The sequence below is a fragment of the Vidua macroura genome, chromosome Z (assembly GCF_024509145.1).
Source record: "Vidua macroura isolate BioBank_ID:100142 chromosome Z, ASM2450914v1, whole genome shotgun sequence".
NCBI lineage: Eukaryota > Metazoa > Chordata > Aves > Passeriformes > Viduidae > Vidua > Vidua macroura.
Window position 1 is genome coordinate 57,123,887 of NC_071611.1, and position 23,932 is coordinate 57,147,818.

General features: G+C 38.1%; 1 protein-coding gene across 1 annotated transcript in view; it reads left to right on the forward strand.

Moving 5' to 3' along the window:
• The first annotated feature begins 2,922 nt into the window (after window positions 1-2,922).
• Window positions 2,923-23,932, forward strand: part of DTWD2 (DTW domain containing 2) — a 65,232-nt gene continuing 44,222 nt past the window's right edge. The window contains 1 exon segment of the mRNA XM_054004010.1: window positions 2,923-3,062. Within this exon segment, the coding sequence (XP_053859985.1) occupies window positions 2,923-3,062 (140 nt within the window).

The following is a 23,932-nucleotide window of genomic DNA, read 5'->3' on the forward strand; positions in this document are numbered from 1 at the left end:
AGTTGTGAGATGCCATGAAGGAACACTCTGTACAAGGACACAGCTTTTACAAAGAAAACAACAACAAAAAAAATATAATGTATCCAGCAGGATTTCAAATTACTTATGCTGGTATTTGAAACTCTGAGTCAAACCAGCCAGTAGAAACATGGGACTTGAAATTAAACTGGCTAAAGCTCCTTGGAAACTACACCTGCCATTTGCATATGCTTCTCTGAGAACTGCAATCCTGACAGCTTTTTCACATCTCTTAAAATAAATGTATATTAAATTTTAACTTCTTGGCGAGGAAGGGATTTTTGGTGACTTGCAGCAGCAAATGTAACTTGTTCTTACTCAGTAAGGGCTAACCCTAAAATAAAATAAATACTAAATTGTAGACTAAAAGATAAATGGTTTATAAGAGATGCAGAAGAGATTGGACATGCAGAAGAATGGTACTTTCCACTAAATTTAATGTACTTTCCACACTACAATGAGTCACTAAACATGTGACCATTTATTATCCCAAAAAGGGAACAGTGCAGTACATCAAATGTATTAAATGCAAGCAAGAAGCTCCCAGTCACCCCACCATTTAGGTCTGTGAATTTACAAATTGTAAACACTGGTCCAAAGAGATGCTGTGAATTCCTCAGGTTTCCAACATGATAGTGGACATGTTAATTTGCACTCAAGTCTGCACATTGAATACTCAAGCTACTAATGCATTAAAAAGATAGTGTGAAAACAAATACCTATTAGCCTGCAAAAGATTATCAAGATCTGCTATAAAATATATATTACTTTTTGTCTCAGATTTCAATATTCAGTCATTTTTCCTCTTAAATCCCTCTTTATTCCAACAAGATGTTTTTGGCCAAAAAAATAATGCTTCCAATTTTTAAAAATTAGTATTTAGTGTTAAATTTGTAGTTTTTTGGCCTTTAGTGAGAAAAGATGCTTTGAAACAATATAGATATAGCAGAACCTAGCTCTGTTATTAAAAAAAAAAAAAAAAAAAAAAAAAAGTTAGGGTTCAGCTGGCTTTTAATCCCTTCTACTGTTGTTGGCAGTCCAGAACAGCAATGTTCTGCTAACAGGAACCCTCTGTTCTCAAGCCTAGGTTTTAGTCATGGTCAGGTTATCCTAACCTTATCTCATGTTTCCATTTTCCTTCAGTTTCAACTGACTCACTTTGTTCTTCAGATATATGCATACAGACAAAAACATCCTCTCTCCGTATTCAACTGCCACGTTCACCCCTTTCCCTGGCAACAAAATTACTTCAGACCAAGTTATTGTTACATTTATTTTAGGCATCTAGCTGCAGATCTATTTTCTTCTTTTGTGTGGTCCAACCAGATTAGTTTACAATGGTTTACTTTCTTTTAAAGCTGATTATACTTAGCAGAGCAGATAAAAAACTCAAGTCTTTGAAGACTTGTGGAAAGCTGTGAAGGCATATCCAGGTTGCTGCTGGTAGCCCTGCATGGGGACCCTTCTCAGTAAGGCAGAACTAGGAAAGTAGTCATTAATATTTCTTGTCCTGTTCACTACAACTGTGATCCTTCTAACAGTAGGCCTAAATAAGCTGTTTGTAGGTTATAACAACTTACCTTGTGATAAGGCTTTCAGCTTAACAAAAAAGTTTCAGCCTTTCCCACCACCCACATTAGTCTCCCTGTCCTAAAGTAGGTGGCCTGTAATACTAGCAATAGATAACTTTATAATTTAGAATTTGCACAGAGATATTATCCTTTTTTATCTAGGTTTTTCTCATTTTGCTTGTTTATTTGGTGGGTTTTTTTTTTCTTTGGTGGTTCTTTTTATTTTTTTTTTTTTAATTTACAGTGTATAAGTATATAACCAGCTTCAGAATCTCTGATTTTTTTCAATCTTGTGAGGTAAATTTATTTTATGGCTACACAAGAAAATTAGTTTATGTGTACCTTGAGCTACAAATACAACAGGACAAAAACACACAACTTAAAAGCAAAACTATGTTAATATTGTGCATTAATCTAATAGCAGGAGGCCTGAATTACATCAAATGGCTCTGATGATTGTAAATACGTAAACACAATACAGTTTGTTTTGGATACAGAACAGAAAACAGGAAATAACACAACCAGCCCACTCATCTGCAGATGCTAATTTCAGGAGAGGATCTCTTGCGTGGAAACTTACTGGCTGCTATATTTCAGTAGATTTCTAATGTAAACTGCAACAACTTTGGAGTTAAATTTCATTGTAGTGTACAGTGGACTCCAATATATGTTATTAAGTCCACGGTTATACTGTGGTCATTAAGGTAGATATGTTAATAACACGTCTATCTTAATGACCACAGTATAACTTACATTTTATCTTGTGCTGCAGATACTCTCCCGGAGTTGTGTGAGCCCAAGACGGGGTATAAGGGATCTAGGGCACTGAACTCCTACTCTGCAGCACTTGGAGTAAAATATCAATTGAAGTGATCAGATAATTACTTAAAAACCAGAAGTTTGTGATTCAAAAAAAAAAACAGTATCAAAAATTCACTCTCCCACCCGAGTGTTACTAGTAGCACCAGGAGCGGCGCGGGGCGCTATCAGCTGCAGGCCTGGGCTGTTTGTCGGTGTCCCTCGGAGGTACCGGTGCCCGTGCGGTGAGGGCAGTGGCGGGGCGGGCGGGGCTCCCCGTTCCCGGAAGGGGAAGACCCCAGAGGCTCCGCGCGACGGCCGCGTGGCGGACCGCGCCCCCTGCCAGTCGCGCCCCGCGAGCATCTCGCATTGGCACCGCCCCAGTGGGCGGGGCTCCGCCGGCGTTTTGCGCGCTTCTATTGGACGTGCTCCGGGAAGGGGCGGTGCCGCCTCCTCACGTGAGCGTTGGCCGCGCGCTCTCCTGCGCGATGGCGCCCCCTGGCGGCCGGCGGCCTCGCGGTCTCGCCACGCCCGCATGGAGGGGAGCGGCAACGGCGGCGGGGCGGATCCGGGCCCGGGCCCGGGCCCGGCCCTGGGCGGGGAGGGCGAGGGCGAGGGCGTGTGGGAGCTGCCGGTGGACCGCTGCGAGAGGCGGCCCGTGTGCGGGCGCTGCAGGTGACGCGGGCGTGGGGCCGCGGAGGTGCCGCGGGGCCGGTGGGTCCCGCCCCGCTCGCCGTGTGGTGGCGCTGAGGCTCCGGGCGGGCGCCGGTCGGTGGCTCGGCGGGGACTGAGTTGCCCTCAGGGACACCCGTACAGAGCGGGTCGGTGTGAGCGGGGTCTCACTCGCCCTGTGCGCCCTCCAGCGCCTGTGGCATCGCACTGTCACGGAACGGGTCAGGCTGGGAGGGACCGCACCGGGTTATCTGGTCCAGCCTCCCTGCTCAAGCAGGACCGTCACAAAGCACGCGGCAAAGGATTGCATCCAGATAGTTCTTGTATATCCCCAGTGACGGAGACTCTACAACCTCTCTGGACAATCTGTTCCAGACACAGTAGAGATGTTCTTCCTCATGTTCAGGTGGAACTTCGTGTGTCTCAGTTTCTGCTTGTTGCCTCTTTGTCCTGAGGCCATCATGTCCTGAAAGCATGTACACACCTCTTGTGTAACAATAACATAACATCAATTAACTCTGTTGTCCAATGAGTCGGTAAATGTGGTGGGGAATACCTAAAGGCTCAACACAGAGAGGGTGCTACACCTTTTATTTGTATGCTACAGCTAATTTCGAAATCCGTTCAAGCACCGGTTAATACAGCTTGTGAATTCAGGTGTCTTTTTGAAGCAGGCAGTGACTTATGGTCTTACAGAAATACCTTACAACCTCGTTTTATGCTTACGTGTGTATGTCTCTTTAGTAAAGTGAGTGCAGGTTCCTGAACTGAAATGCGTGTGCATACCTGCCAGGAAAAAAAAAAAGCTTCTCAGCACCTATACTGAGTCATCTGTTCCTGGTTATTGGTGAAACGAATGGAAAGGCACGTAATTTTGCTAACAGTGTAGTTGCGATCTCTTTCAAGTGTCAGTGTTTATTGCTGGTGAGTTTCCTATATGTAAGTTGTAATAAAAATATATGTATTGTGCAAGTCATAATATTTGAAAGTGTTCACTGTTAGAAAAAGTAGTCATAACCAATAGTTGATACTCAAAGATGAAGATCAAGCAGGTGAGTGACACTTGCCTTTTGCTGCCCTCTTTTCAATGACTTTTAGCTCAAATAACTTCTTGAGCTGGATGTGGTTCTGTATCTAATATTCCCTAGTAAATATAATGGGTTTTTTAATGTTAATTTCTCCAGTCCCCCTTGAACCCATGTAAATTCCATGTATCAGCAACATCGGGCTAGCAAGGACACATCACAGGCCTACAAACCGCAGTGACTTTTAGTTTGACTGTGGCTTCTACCGTCCTCCCTTGCACATATTATTCCAGGTATGAGCAAGCTAGCTGGAGATTTATACCTTGGGTGATGCGTTTCTGTTTATATTTGTAAGGATTCTTCCTCATCCTATAGCTGCTTCGTTTCCTAGTAACCTTTTGGGAACTCTTTTGGAAAGCCAAAGTTGATTTTTGTCAGCTACAGCGCTCTCACCCCTGTATTTATTGACTCTTTCAGAGAACTTAAATGGTTCTGAAAAGTAGGGTTTCCTTTTCCTAAAGCCATGCCAATTCTTTTCATATAAACCAGGTGTTTTTGTAAGGTTCTACTAATCATATTTTTATTTTTAGTTTCTATTCACATTAGCAGTCTTCTTTGGTGAAGTTCTTTTTTTTTTTTAATTTTTTTTTTATTGTAATAGTTGCTTACTGCTTAGTATTTGTACTCCTTACATGCCAAGGAATTGGATGAGTGAGAGTTAACCCACTGTCATCCTTACTGAGCTTTTTAATGTTGAGGTAGAGTACTGCTGTTGTTGTTTATTTTGTTGGTGTGTTTCACAGTATCTACGTCAGGTCCTTAAATTTTGAACAGATTCTCTGATGAGTCATGTACAAAAATGGTTTCTATAATAGGTATCTCTCTGTTTCTTTCATAGTAAGCATGGTGCAAAGTATTTGTCCAGATCCTCATTACCATGTAGAGTATTAAAACATCAGCTTCCTAAAGAATTGTGGATGAATTACAGCTCCTTGTGAGGAGCATGGGAACAACGTGCACAGTCACTGAAAGAAATGCAGGGGCAGATAAACCAGGGAGAATTAAAAGACCACAGAGCTGCTTTTTAAGAAAAAAGGAAAATGTCTGGGGTTTTTTGTGGTGGTGACAATGCAAGACTAAATTGTACATTCAGTGTATTTTTGCACTGTATCCTCTCCATACTGTTCTTCAGGATTATAGCTAAATTATGTTCTTCATTGATCATGACTTTCTGTGGCATGACTTGAAGTGGGTAATTCTGTAACTTAGGGTGCCTCATGGGAAGCAGTATTACCCTTAACAGCATGGTGTTGGTTGGGGCCAGGTGTATTTAATTGACTTCCTCAATTTTCTGAATTCTAGATTTTTGTATTAAGGTTCCTTAATGAATGCGGTTTAAGTCTGAATTCAGTGCAAAAGCATGGAAGAGTGGGTTCTCTTAGGCACCATCTGGTGATTCCTCAGGGCAACCGACTTGAGGTTCTGATTTTTTTATAGAAATGGCAAGACAGCTGATTGACAACTTGCTAACAAGTGCTCAGTCAGTCAAGATGTGAAATAAAAATGTGGGAGTAAGGTAGATAAGTTTTCATTTTGGATAATGTGAAGGTCACGTGTGTGTCCTGAAGGAACAAGATGTTTTTAAGTGTTACGTGTTTGAGACTTCCTATTGCCTGTGGTGGTGGTGGGGAAAATATTAACATATGCAATAGCTTATGGGGGAGAATTTGAATGAAATAATGTATATTATAAATGAAACAATTTTACATTTTGAAGGTGTTGTGTGTGTAAGTACTGGTTTAAGAAAAAAGTTTAAAATGACCCTGCTTATGATTGGTGTTTGAGATGGCAAGCAGCTGATGCAAATGAGGTATGTGCAGTTGACAGTTTTTATTCTTGAGGAAAGAATTTAATAGTCTGTCTGCCAAAACTTGCTTTCAGAAGTTAAAACCCCACACCCAAACATTTATTTAGGAGAATAGGCTTAATATAGTTTCCAAGTTGCTATTAGCTTGAAAAACAAAATAAAGTAATGTAAGACAGGAATTTGATTTTGTGGTGTGATGCTGATAGTAATTTAACATTTTGAAATTGTGAACTTCTGTGGGTCAGATTTCAGTGTTTTCTAGATACATGGTGTTCTGTTAGGGAAAAAGCCTTTTAGTAGTACAAGAGCCATGAATACACAATTGACTTCTTGCTACAAATCTTGACTGTACATATGGAAAATTCCATTGTTATACGATGACTTCTGGGTAATATTTTCAGGAGAAATTATGACTTTAAACTGTGAGTATTATGTATCATCTCTGAACATTGCTAGGTTTCATGCAGGCCATCACAAATACCCACTGGTAACAGTCCTCTATATTTGCAGGAAGGGTTTATGTTGTAAAGTTAGGTTAACAACAACTGGTATTTTCTCAGTTCTGCTGTTATATATGCTGCACTGCTGTACATGTATTTCAAGGGTGGGGGGCAAGAACAAGAGTAACATTAATTTGTTAATATAAATATACCCTTTACCTATATGTAAAATAATTACAGTTAATTTGAGTGCTGTGAGGGCTCTTGATAGCATTGATAATTCAATGATGACTTGTGATGACATGGTGCTGCTTCATATTTTGAGGAAAAATGTAGTGTTCTTATATAAGTGTCACATATTTGTTAATAATTATGTTACATCATATAAAGGCTGAGTCTGAAGAAGCAATTTGGGCTTTCTTCAGCACAATAAATATATGCATTTGCTTTATAGCACACTGTTACGGTGTTTAGGTGCAAACATGAATTTTTGGAGTTTGAATAACAATCGCAGAAAGTGAAATAAGCATGCATTAAGTATTTTAGCAATGGCTGTTGCAAGAAAATAGCTTCATAGCCTTTTATTACTTGTACTTTGGGATGATTTTTTTTCAATTGGCATGTTTTTGTTATTGCTGTGTGGAGATGAATACCCACTTCCTATGAGGACATAATTGTCAATTATCACTCTCATGGTTTGACATAGCTGGGGCTGTAGCCTGGTCACTCTGTCATGTCAACATTGCTGACATCACAGATTCTTACATACAGAATGGGTGAGGTTGGCAGGGATCTCTTGAGATCATCTTGGGTCCAAACCCCTGCTGAAGCAGGATCAGCTAGACCAGGTTGCCCACGATTGTGTCCAGCTGGGTTTTGAATATCTCCAAGGACCAAGACTCCACAACTGCTCTGGGAATTTCTTCCAGTGTTTGACTCCATCTGTGTTCAGATGGAGTTTCATAGTTTTGTGTGTTTTGCCTCTTGCACTGATGGTGAGTGCTGTTGAGAAAAGCCTAACTTCAATCCCCCCCCATCAGTCATTTATACACAGGCATAATGTCCTCCTTAGCCTTCTCTTTTCCAGGACAAAGAGTCCAACTTCTCAGCCTCTTCTTATACAAAACCATCCAGTCCCTTAGTCATCTTTAACTGTGTGTTGGACCTACTCCAATAAGCTTGTTATGTTCTGGGAAGCCCAGATCTGGACCCAACACTCCAGACATGTCCTTAGTAGTGCTGAGTAGAGAGGACAGATCACGTCTCTTGACCTCCAGGCAGCAGTGTTAAATGCAGCCCAGTTTGCTCTTGATGGCCTTTGTGTCAAGGGCAAGGACAGTTTGCTGGCTCATGATTAGCCTCTCTGCCAGTTTCTTCTCTACAGAGCTGTTTTCCAGCTAGCTCTTTGGTTCCAAAGGATGTATTGCCTGAGGCTGTTCTTTCTATGCAGGGCTTTGCATTTACCTGTGTTGAAACTTCATGAAGTTCCTTCTAGCCCATTTCTCCAGTCTGTAGAGGTCTGTCCTGCCAGAGGCCAAAATTCCCAGATAGGGTTCTTCTAGATGTTCACTGTCCATCCCTAGTTACTAGAAGGGAATGCATGAGTTGAACCCAGCTGAAACCCATTGCTCTTTTTGAAGTTCATTTTGTGTTTGTTCAGCTTTTGTACTATGCTAAACCATGTAAATACTTCTTCTATGCTGGTCTGGCTGGGTCAAAAAAATAATTGTCTCTATTGGTTTTCTTAGGGTCAGGAAGATAATGGTCTCTAGATTTTCTTGGTGAAGGCCATTTACACAAACAATTGATCCACAGAGAAGTTTATCTAAAGCAAAGGCCACCCTCCAGTCCCTTTGTATTGAAATAAGTGCAGCTTCCTTTGTGATGGCCAGGATGACTTCCTACATTTTTTTCTGAACTTTTTCTTGAGGGGGTTCTTTTATCATCAGTCAGACCTCTGGATGGCCACACTGCCATGTGCTAGCCACTCCTGTCAGCTGTGAGCTTTCTAAAGGCGTGCTCTGTCCCAGCATACAGGTCAATGAAGAAGAGGTTAAATGATGTTAGCCCCAGTATGAATGTCTGGGGCTTGTCTCCACCTGGACTTTATCCCAGTGGCCATGCCCTTAGCACCCGGCTGTTGAGCCAGTTCTTTTCACTGTCAGTTTATCCAGGTGGTACTTCATCAGCTTGTCTAGGAGGGTGAGACACTGTCAGAAGAATTATCAAAGTTGAGGTGAACAAAATCTACTGCTTTCCCCTCATCCACCAAGGTACTCACCTCACTACAGAGGGCCATCAAGTTGATTAAATGGAATTTCCCCTTTGTAGATCCATCTTACTACTTTCAATACCCATTTTTCTTTTGTTTGTTTAGAAATGGTTTCCAGGAGGATTTTCCCTACTGTCTTCCCAGGGGTTGATATAAGGTACTGATCTGTACTTTCCTGGACCTCCTTGCAGAGAGGAGTGATATTTGCTTTTTTTCAGACTTCAGCAACCTCTCTTGTTATCTGGAGATCATCAAAACTGTCCTTGTAATAACATCAACCAGCTCCCTTAACATGCAATAATGCTTCAAGAAGGATCCACCGCATGGCAAGACTGAACGATGGCAGCAGCACCACTGTGATTCCTTTGCAGCTCATGGTGAAGACCACTGTGAGGCAGGCTGTCCACCCACAGCCCATGGAGATCTGTGGTGGAGCAGAGCTCCATCTGCAGCTCTTGGAGAGCCCCACAGCAGGGAAGGTGGATGCCCAAAGGAGGCTGTGGTCCTGTGGGAAGCATGGCTGGAGTGGACTCCTGGCAGGACCTGCAGACCCATAGGGCAAGGAACCTGCATGGGAGCAGGTTTGTTAGCAGGACTTGAGACCCTGTGGAAGGGATCCACACTGGTTCCAGTTCATGAAAAACTACAGCCAGGGGAAGGAGTCATGTTAGAGAAGTCCATGGAGGACTGTCTCCTGTGGGAAGGGACACTTGATCAGGGGAAGACTGTGAAGAGTCCCCCCCTTGCAGAGAAAGGAGTAGCAGAGACAGTGTGTGATGAAGTGACAACACTGTTGAGAGTAGAGAAGCTGGGAGTGAAGTTGATCTGGGGAAGAAAGGAAGGGTGGGGGAAGGTGTTTTTAGGATTTGTGTTTTGTTCTTGTTGTCTCACTCTGATTAATAATAAACCCATTTCCCTAAGCTGAGTCTTTGCCTCCTATGGTAGCTGGTGAGTAATTTCTCCCTGTCCTTGTCTCATCCCATGAGCCTTTCATTATATTTTCTCCCCCTGTTAAACTGAGGAGGGAAGTGCTAGAGGCTTTGGTGGGCATGCGGCACCTATCCAGGGTCAACCCACCACTGATAGTAAAGAAACAATGGTGAATATGAGATCTGTCAGAAGAGCACAAGTAGGTGGTAATAAAATTTTGTTCTGAGATGAGGCAGAAACTGCTAGAGATAGTAATCTTTCATAAGCATGAATCTGGCTTTCTAGTTCTTAATCACAGTCAAAGGTTACGTTATGGAAATGCTATGTAGTGTAGTTTATGTGGCTATCTCTAGAGCATCTGCAGCATCAGCGTTTGCTGAGAAAGATATTTTGGTAAGTAGTAGTATTTAGCAGATAACAGAGCATGTGTGAAAAGTGATTATGTTGATGAAATTAAGTCTTATATTTGCTTTTAGATTTTTGTAGAAGGACTTTGTAAGTGGCACACCTCCAGTCTGAGGCCTGGGAAGAGGGGATTGCCTAGAAGGGAAGAACTGGAGAGAGGAACTAGGTTTTTTAAAAGTGTTGTCTTCAGCTGCTGCTTCTAATAGAAGAGCAAGTAAATTGTTCTGTGTGTTCCAGTATAGCTGAAGGAATCAGAAATTACTTATCTCTTAATAGACTTTTGGCCTATGGAACTGAATTTTCTTTCTTGTGCCTTTTCCATTTATTATTTTTCAACAAATATGGTGCCTTTGCAATTCTATTGTATCCTTGTGTTGACCCAGTAGTTGCTTGCATAGGTTTTCCAAAATGTTGTCCAGACCTGGGGACATAATAACTGGAATAAGGCTTTTGTAAGCTAATCTTAACACAGAAAAGCCTGATAAAATTTTTGAGGGCCTTTCACCTATAGGTTGTATTTCTTGAAAAAATAGCTAGAAGTACTTGTCAAAGATTTCTTATCTCCTTACCATGAATGTATTGTAAGTGTTTATTCCCAACACTCAGTGAATTTTATATAAATAAGGAATTCATTAGGGTAGATGTATATTCTTGTTTCTGGTAATGTAGTTATATAGGCAGCTGAGAAGGTAAGAGAGACCTGGGTGTCAGTCAGGTGTCTGACCCTTCTCCAGGGCTTTGGCAGTCCTGTAGCCAAAGTGAATTGCAAGAAGGACTCTGCTGCCATGACCGTATCTTTTTGTTACTTGATTTATGTTTTCTTAGCCTACTTGAAAGCATTTCCATGTGTGTTTCGATTGAGAGATAAGGAGCACTGCACTTAAGAGAGCTAGAAGGTGAGTTAAGTTATTAAGCAAGAAAGTGTTAGTGTTCTTCTCATTAAGAGAAGAACATTTCTGAATGGTTTTACAGCAGATTGCAGATTATTTTATCAATAAGTGCCTATTTTTGCAACAGCAGAAAGTTATTTTACAAACTGAAAATTTATTTCAGGTTTAAGTGGTAATGTTGATTTTCTTGCCACTGGAGAAGCAGAGATATTTATGCCATAATATATCATCTCTTCTGAAGAGGCTAAGGAATTTGAATAGGGCTGGGGGCATGAATAGCAAAAACATACAAATAGAAAGTTTCTTCCATTCAAGAACTACCCTTTTTGCTTGATAGGCACAAATGTCTTTTAAGTTTTTTATTTATTTTCAATAGAAGATGCTCAGGGAGATTTGAGGAATGTTAAGAGGGGGTCTTGAAGTTGTGCACTTGGTAGTAAAAAAGATGCAGAATTTACAACTACAAATTAAGATGTAACTTGTTTGAAATTGATGAACTACAATATATGTAATCTGTACCACATTTCAAGAAGAATAGCTAAAGGTAAGTGGAAAAAATATCAAGCATTAGATTGGAACTTCAGTGCTGTTTATAATCTTAACATGCTTCTGGTAATGTTGCTTTAAATGATTGTAGTTTGCTCACTAAATTCTGTATCTTCTCTTGGCTAGAATTATAAATATCAAGCTAAACATTGTTTTTGGGTTTTTTTTCTGTTTTTAGCAGTTACTGTATATGCAGTAGTTTCTCGTGCTGCTGGTTCTTTGGTCTGTATTATCAATAAAAAAGTGGTGCCAGAGCTGTTGCTGAATTAAAGATTTTGTGATTTCATTGTTACTTATTTGTGCTGCACTAGATTTCAAAGGCATTTATTAATTTCATACTATATTGTGATCAGATTAATGAGAAGAGACCTTTTTAGGCTGCTGGTTTTGTGCCTCATCTGACTTGGTTAGCATACTTTTTGATCTGTTGGCATTAAAAAAGGAAAAAGAATATGTCAGGCTGGCCACATAAGGTCTGTGGATAACTCAAGGTTAATAGGAGCACTCCCAAAGACTCCCAAAGAACTGCATCAGAGAATAATCTTGTTCGTTAAAACAATGTAATACGTTTGATTGGCTTCTATTCTGTAATTACACCAAATACACCTTTTCCTTGGGGATGGTAGTGTATTGTAAAGGAGGTCAAAAATGTTTCAACATTGATCAAGCCTTCCCAGTTTAATTGTAGGGAATACTAAAAAATGCCAATGGTTTTCTTGATTTGCTTTTGATTTTTGTAAACACAGCACAAAGCAAAAACCTAGAAAAAGATTAATTTTACTTTCCAATCTGTAGGGGTTACTAAAGTAGCTGAAGACTGTTATCCATATACCCAAATAAGAGTTGGTTTAAGTGCAGCAAATCCACTGATTTTTCATGTAATTTCTGGGGTTTATGTCTGATATTGGCATACATAAATTTCGGCTTCAGTGCTATCTCTTTTGAGGGTAGCCAGCCCTGACATATCCCGGAGTTATTTATTATGTAATGTACTCTAGAGCTTGTCTGAGCATCCTGTGACTAATTGATCTTAACTCAGTCAGATTCTTTTCAATTACCTATTGTTTGGTTTTTTTTCTTTTTTTCTTTTTTTACGTTTTCCCTCACTTTGAGGTTTGTTTTTAAAAAAGTTTTCCTGTCATTTCAGGTGCATCACTCAAAACTTCTTCCTTTGTTGAAACAATATGCCTAGAATTTCTTAGAATTTATTTTTTCTTCTGAGTAGTCTGAGAATGATTTATCAGGGTCATCTGACTTCTTCCACCTGATTTTTTTCTGATTTCTTTCATTAATAATTTTTTTTTGTTTTCCCTTTCAGCTGTGATAATTGTTTGTTGGAGTTCTCTCTTCCTTTTAATGACTGTATGTCATTCCACGCCCCGATCTCCCATTCACATTTATCTTTTGCAATGCACCTGTGTGTCCCTTTCTTGTTTTTTAAAAGTCAAATAGTATTCTGAACACTGGATTCAGTTTTCACTTGGCACTTTTATAGCTTTAACAGAATTGTACTTTTGCTTCACAAGCTCTGCTTAAATGTTTTTCATCAAAAATCTGTAATGCTTTTTGCTTGGAATAAATAATCTCAGTTCAAACTCCTGTATCTGTTGGCCTAGTAGTTGTCTCTGTTGTTACTTGAAGCATACCTGTCTTTTGACTTGCAAGACATGGTCAATAGATATTTTTAAACTCCGTATTTCTACATACAATTTCTGAGTTACACCAATTATTCCTATGATGTATGGTACAAATTTCTTTTTGAGTTCTTGAACTCAGTTCCTAAATCTATTTAGCATGTCAATATGGAAGACTGCAGACTGTCTCTAACATATGATTTTTTATTTAATCTCAAATTTAGTTTCATGGAAATGTTCAGCTGTATTAGTTATATGAAGGGGAATGTGTCCTTGCAGTACTTAATTTTTGTTTTCCTCTGAACATGTAAAGAAAGTGGACCAAACGAGTTCTGGAGGCCTCATCCTATGGCTCTTCTGGCACAAAGTAGTAGATAGTAGGTAATCTATGTTGTAAAGTTAACATGAATTTTAACCTAGTGAATAGTCAAATACTTACTGTGGCTTATCTTTGTTTCTTTCTACATGTATTCCTTAGTTTTTATATATTAATAATTTATAGTACAATTTTCTGAGAGCTTTTTCCTTTTTTCCCCTTTTTTAAGCAGTCAATCAACTGTTGTCCAAAAGGCAAAAAATATTAAATAAAACTGACTATGCATGCATCCTACATTTGGAAGGAGCGCCTTTTAATGCACACTTTTGTGTGAATTGACAATTCCAGGTTATTCAACCTTACAAGATTTATTATAAAATACTTCTATTTTCTTATTATATCAGGGAATTGGCATTGTTGCCTGTATTTCTGTTTAGCACTTTAGCACTTCTATTTATTCCAAAGTCTAGTTTAATTAAACTGAAAGTAGGCAAATTGTGCACTAGGAAGAGAATAAGTGGATTAAATTGGAAGGAATAGAAAATGTTCAGGAATTCAATATTTTGATGCTTTTGTCAGATAATGGAAAGAAAATACTCCTTATCTAAAAAGCACTGAGGAAATCTACTGCCAGAAAAGTGAATTAGAGATAAGGCTAGTTTTGTTAACAATGGATTATATTCTTAACAGCTGTAAAATGGTAAATCAAGACAGTGGTATTTTATAAAAAAGGAGGATTTGAAAAAAGATGATTCAGAGGTTCTTATGGTTTGCTATGTATATGAAACAGTAGTGGTCCAATTCAATTTTATAATGTATGGAACTTATTTTTCCTGGTATTTTTGAATTCAGTATTACACTTAAGCAATTTAGGAACAATCCACCTTTCTCCCCTCACCCTTGATTTATTAGAATTGTTGGTTAGAAACTTGAGAAATTCTCTTTGTTAGAATTTTCAACAAATGAAGTTGTAAAGCTTTAAAATCATTATAAATTTATTTTGTTTTTAATAGAAGGGCTTGTTAATTGTACTTTCTAGTAGGAAATTTCTTCATTAAAATACCAAAGAAAGATCAAAGAATTCCAATTGTGCAAATTCTTCTGGAGATCTATGTCAAATTCTCCTCGAGCATCAAAGTTCTTTTAAAAATCCTAATGCATGGAAAGCAGGCAGCTAATACAGTATTAAGTTGATTTTAAGTGCCTTCTAGAATATGTCACCTCCAAGTAGGTTAAAAAATAACCCCTAGTGTACCCCAAGCCTACTTACACCTATGGCTGCTTCATGCCTTACAAAAGTGAACAGGGATGCTGGTGAATATGTGCTTTAAACTCAAGTGGTTTTAAAGATATCTAGGCACCCAAATATCATGGAACTTAAGTCTTTAAAACTGCTTCAGTAATGTCTTTAGCGTTTATAATGGTACAGTGGATATAATCTCTCAAAATCTATTAAATTTATATTATGCTTTAATATAATTCTGTCCTGAGCCACTGCTTTCATTTTGTATTCAGTTCATGTTGGCAAATGCAGATTTTGTAACTGTTGGGAGAGGAGTCAGGGAGGAATTTAGTAGGGGCTCTATCAGAGGACTAATGAAGTCATGTACCACTAAAACAAATGTGAGTAGGGGACAAATGGAAGAGCAGCACACTCTTCTTCGATAGACTGGTTAATGGGTTTAACTGTATCTAACCATGATGACAGGTTCTGGTTCTGGAGTAGGGGATGGTTATGTTTATCTGAATTTAAGAATATTAAGGGAGTGTTTGAGAGCTTTCTACGAAAGTCAAGCTGGGAAGATACAGACTAGGTAATAGGTTTACAAAATAAAATAAAGAGAGCCTCCCGGTCTGTTGAGCTCAAGCAATCTACAGTTCAAAGTAGGAGAGGTCTTTGTGGGGGTTTATGCTGCGGGCAGAGCTATTGAACATGGTCCCAGTGCCCAGGCGGGCAGGGTGGAAGGCATGGGCAGCCAGCTTGCAGGTGACAGCCAGGTGGAGGGAGCAATTGCTGTACTGCAGGAGGTTAGAGCTGCTGCTCAGAGAGACACTGACAGCTGTCTAGTCATGAGGAACCTCAGGAACTGAAGCACGTTTGAAGCTCAGTTTCCAGGGCTAAAGAGCCCCAGTATCACTCTCAGCCTGCGTACTGGCCTGCAAGGGAACCACTCTGCAGCAGGGGTGGGCAGCAGGGTAAGCATGGGCCAGCAGCATCCACTGGTGAGAGAAGAGGCCCTGTTCTGTCAGTCTCAATCAGAGTGTAGCTGTGTTTCAGCTTCACAAAAAAACTAATAAACTTTCTGGGAGTGGTTAAATGCTAGAGCTGGTTGCCTGGTGAGACTCTGGTAGGCTAACATCAGTTGGCTCAAAGCCTTTGAAATTATGCTTTCTTTGAGTCCAAAGCTGTCCAACTTTATTTTATGAGTCTGTTTATAGCTTTTTACTGCTGTGCTCTGTTTAATACCAGTGGCCTCTCAGACCATGATACTTTTATGAGTGTAAAATTAACTATTAACTGTTGTGATCCTTCTTATTCCTGTCAGCTTTTTAATGAGGTACTCAAGTGCAGTCTAAACTTGTTTTTTTGATAACTTTTCTAAGCATGCTTGCTAAATACATACTACACTAGTAATAAAACTGGTGTTTCCAAGTTACACAAGAAAGTTTCATTCATGCAACAGACTTCTAACTTTCTTACTTAAAAGAAAGCATTATTGTGGGGTATTTTTTCCTAGGACCTGAAGCCTGCAAAGCACCTTGAGTGGTAAAAATCACTGTGGTTCTGAGGTTTGATGTGGTGACTGCTATATTAAGTGTTAAAAACCATTTGTGCTGAATTAATTGTTTGCATTATAAAAGCATCATCTCCTAGTATCCAGAAAATGCTTTAGAATGGCTTAATGAATTTGATGCCTGGTTAAATAAAAGAGATATTCTGTATTCCGTAAAAATCAACATATTTTAAAGAAATAACTTTTTACTGTTAAGTATCAGGTACACTGTTTTAAAATACATTATTTTGTTGCATTATATCAGGAAACGGACTGACTGCTTTTTAATAAGATAGATGCTATATCAGAATCAGTGTATTTGACAGAAGTGCTGCTCTTCAGAAAAAGGACACCAGAGTGCAGTATAGCATTTAAAGTGTTCTCACAGCTAAGTGGCATCAGGAAGTCTGAACAGAACATTGCACATGGCCTTTTTGGTATTGTTTTATATTGTTGAGTTATACTGAAGTTTTCTTAGTGTCTAAACACAGCTCCATTCTTCTACCATCTAGGGCAGAAATGAATATTATACTAGAATACTATAACTGAATATGCTATTTCATATTTAACTATTTTCCCCATACAGGTTGTCATATGAAGCTCCAGTAAATGTATTTTTGCTTGCATTCAGTTGAAGATAAATTGCAGAATCTTTCTTTCTGTGTATTCTTTAAAGGAGTTTTGTCTGATAGACGTTATCTACTTTAATATTCATGCTAAATATAATTTTGGAAGGGAATTCTGCTGTGTGCTCTGTTTTATCATAATAAATTATAACAGTATCCTCATGTAATAGGGCTTTTAAAAAGTTTTTGAAAGGAATAAAGATTAAATTCATAGCTGGAAGTAACAGGATATAACATTGCTGTGTGGATTGAGAGACATAAGAAATTAGCTGTTCTAACTTCTGAAATATGTCTGGGCACTGATCCTGTTGTCATTAAAAATCAATGACAGAATTCCCTTGACTTCATTTGGTGCAGAAGTGGGTTTTTAATTTAACTCCCTTTTTTCATCTGCTTGTTTCAAACTAGGACTCAGACTTGGTTTTGTTATTAAAAAATAAAGTATACATTTCAATAGGTTCTGTGTTTAAAATACTATATTAGATAAGATGAAGTTGCATGAGAGACCTAAATTTCAAATTTGAAATGACCTATTCCTTTTGTAGGGATCGAAAGGGCGGTTTATTGAAACTTGGTCAACATGTTTTGAAGATACCGTTGCTTATGCAATTCAAACTTAAAACTGAAAAAACCCTGTAAGCTGGGACTTAGTGTTAGAAGTTTTTATTCTTGCCTGGATAGATTTTTGCAATGTTACCCTTAATTAAAAATGGTAACCATCCTTTTTTGATCAATAAATCAAGAAAAAACAACAGTGCAGTAAGATTTTAGGTAAATTTAACTTGAGATTTGTAGACTGCATTTACACAGCTTCAGTTGCTGTTTGAAGCCCTCACTGCACCTGGAATGTACTGTCAGTGGCTCCTGTTAACAGTATCTTAATCTCAGCTTTAACTGTTTCACTGCAGTTTTAATTATGAACCTTTATTACACATGGATTGCTAAAGAACCTGTGTTCCCTCACACCAAGCTACCAGACTGAGAAGAAGAGGGAGAGTCAGCCACAGTTTCTGAGAGTCATGTGTGGAGAGGCTCTTTGTGTAGGCATGCAAGGGAATACCAAGCCTACCAGACCCAAGATGATGGTGCTATATTGTTGGAAATGTTTTCTTTTTTTCTTTTTAAAATTTTTTTCCTCTTTCCTGTTTGGATTGGTGGGTTCCTCTCTTCCCTGGGAAATTCAGGACTTTTTCATGAGATGTTTTGGTTACACAGTCTTTCTGCTTTGTCTTTTCTTGTGGTAGCATCTGAGCTTGTGAAACAGATTGGGAATTATAAGCTGTTGATGTAAGACTTCTTAATGTCTCAATGGCACACTTTAAATGCCTTTACTGCTTCACCTTCTTCAACAAATTTAAAGCTCTGCTAGTTGTCTGGCATCAAGCTTGTCAGGGTGCCAGGTATTTTGCCAGACTGTAGAGCCAAGATGCATGAAAATGTCAACAATCTCATGTTTTTGGCTTTCCTGGCCTTTCTGTAATGACTGCAGTGCTGCATAAGCTAAATACTATTTTATTTATTTACTCCTATTAGTTCCAGTAGAAACCACAGCCAACTTTAATGTAAACAGTTAAGCTGCTGAAAGAATGTTCTCCTATTGATTTGTTAATTTAAGTTATTTACCAAGAAAGCTGCCTGCCAAAGTCTGCTTCCTTGTTAAAAGTTCTGAAAATTATACAGTGTGGATATTTTGGTTTTTTCTTCTTTGCACCTTTTGTCTTCTAAAGCACTAGAAGATACTTGTTGTATTGGATATATTTTGATTAGGCTTGTAAAGCTGCCATGAACATACCAGACTGGGAAAAAAAAATCCCCAAACAAACTTGTTTGTCATTTATTTATGATTTAATTGGTCAGGCAGAAAGGTAATTTGCCTTGGGAAATGGACACATGAGAACACAGCACCATTTAAAAGCCTTTAATAAGGTTTGTGCTGCCTTTGTCCACATTTTTGAAATATATTGACTTTTGTCTGTATACTTTCAGCATAAAAATATACAAAAGATTGCTCATTAAGGATAGCATACTCTTACAGGGTTCATACACATGCTGTACTAAAGAATCTGCTAATTTTGTTGGGTAATCTGTTGATTCCTATTGTAATGTCAAAGTCTAAAGGAAATGTCCAAATTAACTTAAAATTATATATACATAGTATAATTGCATATACATAGTATAAAAAATTACATGTCACTGTAGTGTTATAAACTTCTCCATAAAAGCTGCTTCACCCATAATTGGTAATTCTCTAGATACTACGTCTTCAATATGTGCTGCTGCTGCTACTACTGATAATGAGGATAAAATCTCTTGTACAATTTACTTCGTGTTGAAAACCACTGTGAAGAATATGGTAATGTGAAATAGAAGTTCAAAATGATACATCAGCTACCAGATACTTGTAAGGAAAGATGCTTTTCTTCATTAATTTTAGATTTTTTTTTTTACAAATACACATTTTCTAAAGAGAAATGTATGTATGTATGTATATCTGCCTAATTTTTGAAGAACTGCACTAACTGATGTAATTTTCAAAAAAATAAAACGTTTTCTTTAATGAGAACTCAGAGCTTGTCAAGAACTAAGTGACTGCTTCTGTCTCTTACTTCTGGAAAGTCGCCTTTTTAGTCCAGTTTTAATGTCCATATTATTTCTAGGAAAATAATATCCTGTAATCTTCGTAAGTAGGGCTTCTGAAATATGTTGCTACCGTTGTTCAGATTGAACTTTCAGTTCAACTTTCACTAAAAATCATTACAAGCTGATTGTTGTTTGGTGCTGAAGATGAAATGAGTTGGTGATGTAAATCCTGTTTCTAGCAGCTAGTTGTCAACAGCTGAAAACTTAGCTGTTTTTGAGATATATTTGTTGGGGTTTTTTCCCCCAGTAAGAGCTCAGGTCATAATCCCTGAAATATATTGGGTTGTTCTGAAGTAAATGTTAAAATGTTAAACTCTTGTTTTCAAAACTTACATCGCTGAGCTCTATATTCTCTTGCTGACTGTAGGAGCTGGATGATGGTCTATTGCTTCTTTTTTTTTTAAATAGTGATTTGTGCCAGTAAACCATACTCAGAGCAAATGGGTCAAACATGAGGTTCTGTGGTGGAGAGCTGAATAATGAATAACAAGTGCCTGGGGATTGTCATAAATACTGGGCACCTGTAGAGTGATATTTGTGGCTGATAGGAATAGTGGTTTTGTGATTTTTCTGAACTAAAAAGCATACCTTCATGCTTTAGGAATTTTTGATGATGGACAGCTTTTTATTGCTGTGAATTTCTCCACCTGCCCATTATTTGATGTAACATAATGTTAATGAATGTAATAGGTAATGTATGTAAATAGGTGTTTCTTTTTGCCCTTAGTCTCTGTTGGTGTTCCTTGATGCTTCTGTGAATTAACTACTTTATTCTTTATTCAGGTTTTCTGAAGTCCACTGCTCTGGGCAGAGGCCCAAGATTGTTTCAAATTTACAAGAAAGCAAAGTTTTCAAATTGATTGACTATGATGGAAAATCAGTGTTTTGCATATGTGGCTGTAGTTAGAGTAGAAAACAGAAAGAGGGGCAAGGATGTATCTTCTCACTATACCATGTATGAGTACCAACTCTTAGCAACTCTCTGCTCTTACATGGAATCTGAGAAATCTACAAGAAATCTAAGTGCTAGGAAATAGTTCTGTGATTTCCTAGCTGCTCACTAGTAGTGGGTGCTCTGTTGAGAGGCAGGGAGCTCTTGTCTCCCTGTCCCCCGTCTGAACCTCTTTCTGTACCTCTTCTCTGAAGTATCTCTAACTCCATCCCATTGCCTTTTCCCATTACTGTATCTCTTGATCTCATTAGTTCTAGTGGGATTCTAGGTCTATCCAAAGGCAGTTTTTGTCTAAAAATACTGCATTGCTTTTTGAATGCCTCTTTATACTGTGACCAAGTTTGCTGTGTTGATAGTACCTTGTGGCAAGAAGAACAGATGCAATGTTTTATCAACTGTACAACTATGAGGAAAGTGCTCTGGAAATAAACTTGTTGAATACAATGGTAGCCTCTATTTAATTCGTTGATTTTATGGTCTTGTTGGTTTGGAAGTTTGTGATACTGCTTTAAATATGTTCTGGTACAAAATGCTAAATTTAATCTGGCATATTTTAGTGAATTTAATATTTAGTACTGCAATGCCATTTCCTGGAGCTAGATAGAAAAGTCTTGGAACCTGTACCAGAATATATTGCAGGTTTAAAGTGTAAAAGGAGCGAGATCTAGAAGTTAAAAGAGATAAAATTAGGTTTAAATTAGATTTTAGGAATTATTTCTTTGATGTGAGGGTAGTGAGGCGCTGGAACAGTTGTTCCAGGGGAGTGTCTCTGTAAGTGTTCACAGCCAGAACAGGGCTTTGAGCAACCTGATTCTGAAAGGTGTCCCTGACTGTGTCTGGGGAGTTGGAATGAGACGATCTCAAAAATCTTTTCCAACTCAGGCCATTCTGCTGTTGATCCATTGAGCGTTGATCTAAATGAGTGTTTCAAGGAGGATGCTTTTTTTTTTCTGGCTGGTACTCTGGAGCAGTAAAAGGAGGAAGCTGATAGTGATATGGTATTATGTGAAGTCCTGACATTCAAACTCAGGGGCCTCAAGCTCTTTAGCACAGTGAACATTTGATGTGCATTGGAAAATGATCTGCAAAGTGAAGAGACATCGAAGGACCTCATAGCTCTCTCATGATAGCATGAGAGCTGTGGTAGAACTTTTCATATGAATTAGAACAAGTATTCTAGATTCAGATCAGCTGAATTAGTTTATTTCTGTGTTTTGTTGCTTAAAGTTGCTGTCTTTATTTTGTTCAAAAGGTTACAAAAGCTTTTGTGCAGGATAACTAAATGTTCTTTAAATAGTTACCTTTTTATACCTGAAGGCAATTTGTTTGCAAAATAGATGATTTATATTGTTGGGTAACATATAAACAATTTTTTTTTTCCATTATTGTGTGTAATATTTTCTTTGAGCAGAAGATTTTCACTGTGATTTGTATTAGATACATTTCCTGTGCATACACATTTAGGTGAATGTTTTTACTCTGGGAACAGACGTATGTTCCATTCAATTCACTGGTTACACCATTAAAAGACTAAAGTGCTGAAAAAAACCAACCCACACACCTGTTTTATTTATTTATAACTTCTTGTGGGAAGCAAAACTTTAGCAATATGCCTTTTTTTTTTTTTTTTTAATTCCTTTTTCCTTTCTTCTTTGCCAGGAAGCTGATGTTACACCAGATTATCAAGTGGAAAAGGAAGTCCTCTATTATTGTTCTTGATGCTCCCTCCACCTGTGTTTCTGATACTGTGTTTTATGTGGTTATTGACTCTAATGAAGTTTGTAAGGATTTAATTTTACATTTTTATGCCTCATGACCAGTGACTTTTTAAATTTTTTAAAAGAGATGGAAGGAAGGAATGGGAGCTGGAACACAATAAAGTCAGATAATGCCTGATTTTTCTCAGGAAACCCTGTTAAAAATAAGACTTGAAATTTTGCTTGAGTAAAGAATGTCCAAAATAAGTCTAGAAGAAACCCAGACAGTGCTGATGACATGAGAAATTACTCCAGGCATTTTTGATCTGGCTTCTTAAGCACTCAGAGTGCACACCAGAGGTTTGTGTAGTGTCATAAAAATGTTCTGTGTTTAATTATTAGTAACACTTTACAACTGATCTGCATTTTTGAGAACTGCCTGGATTTAAACTGCTGTTTTCACAGGATTATTTATTGAAAGTTTGTACTATTGAATGTTACGTCGTATTAACTTCAGACAGTGTTTTTTTCTAATTGTTGGGTTAGGATTGTTTCTTCCAAAATGCATAAGTTTATACATGTCTATGTATAAGATCTACTTATCTGTGTATAATCCACTCTTTCTTTTATGTTCCCTCTATAGCTGTAGTGGTTAAGGTGGAGAATGCAAAATGTTTTCTGAAATCAATTTTTAGTTCATGTTTTCCCTCTAACATAAAAGTAGCAAAAATAGCATTAATTTTCAAATTTTTAAAAATAAATGGGCTTCTCCTTTTAAACTTCTAACCCTCCCCCCACCCCCCAGTTATGTAAAACTCCTGAATGTTGTTTTAATACATGGGAGTAATGGACTTGTGTCAGTATAAAACATGCATAAAAACGTTAGTATAAAACAAACATATGGTAACTTGTGGCTTTTCTTCAGATTTCTCAGGTGGGTTTTGACCTTGAAACCATTGGTGTTTTGACAGAAACAGTAGAGAAATCTAATTTACTTGAAGCAGCCATTTCTGTTTTGGCAGGCATGTTTTTTTGAAAATACAGTCTGGGGCCTGACCTTGGCAATATGTGTTGGAACATGAGTATGTTGCTACAAGTGTTAGTAGTTAATAAACATCAGCTTCTTCCTTATTTTAATATTGGAAGCATTGTTTCTGGAACGTGTGCTTGGCATACTTAACCTCTGTATGTTTACATAAAAATGTCTACAAATGCTGAGCATAAGTCTGCAACTCTTAGTTTTTGCTTACTTTGTGTTTAAATCCTTGAATAATTTACCTGTATTTTTCTGAGCATGGGTGTATGAGTACACTCACTTCACAGAATGATGCTTGTTCTCAGAAGAAGCCTTTGGACACATAGCAAGGTAAAGTTCTGAAGCAAGTTGCAGTAAAATAATACAGAGACTTGGAAAGAGCTCCAGAATTAGCTCACTGTTTTCCAGACTATGGCATATGTACTTTTGGAGTATCTCTGCCCAGAAACTAGTAATCACACTAAACCTGATACCACAGTCCCCTGTCCAGATTCAGTTCTGCTGGGAAAATAGACTTAATGTTATTCTGAGTATCATTAATTGTGATATAAATAATGTAAAGAAAGCTATGAGGTCAGTACATGTACATGGCTGTCTTTTTCATATGGAACATTCTTGCGAGATATGGAATGATTATTTTTTTTTCTTTTAGTCATGTAATTGTGATAGGTTACTTCATCATAATTTTTTTGTGCTAGAAAAGCTGTATTGAAAAACAGGTAGGAATCCACTGGGTATCTTTGAGCTGTACTGAAATCACATACAGGAGAATAATAAAAAAAAAATTATCCTCTGCAAAATCCTAATCTCAACCCACAAACCT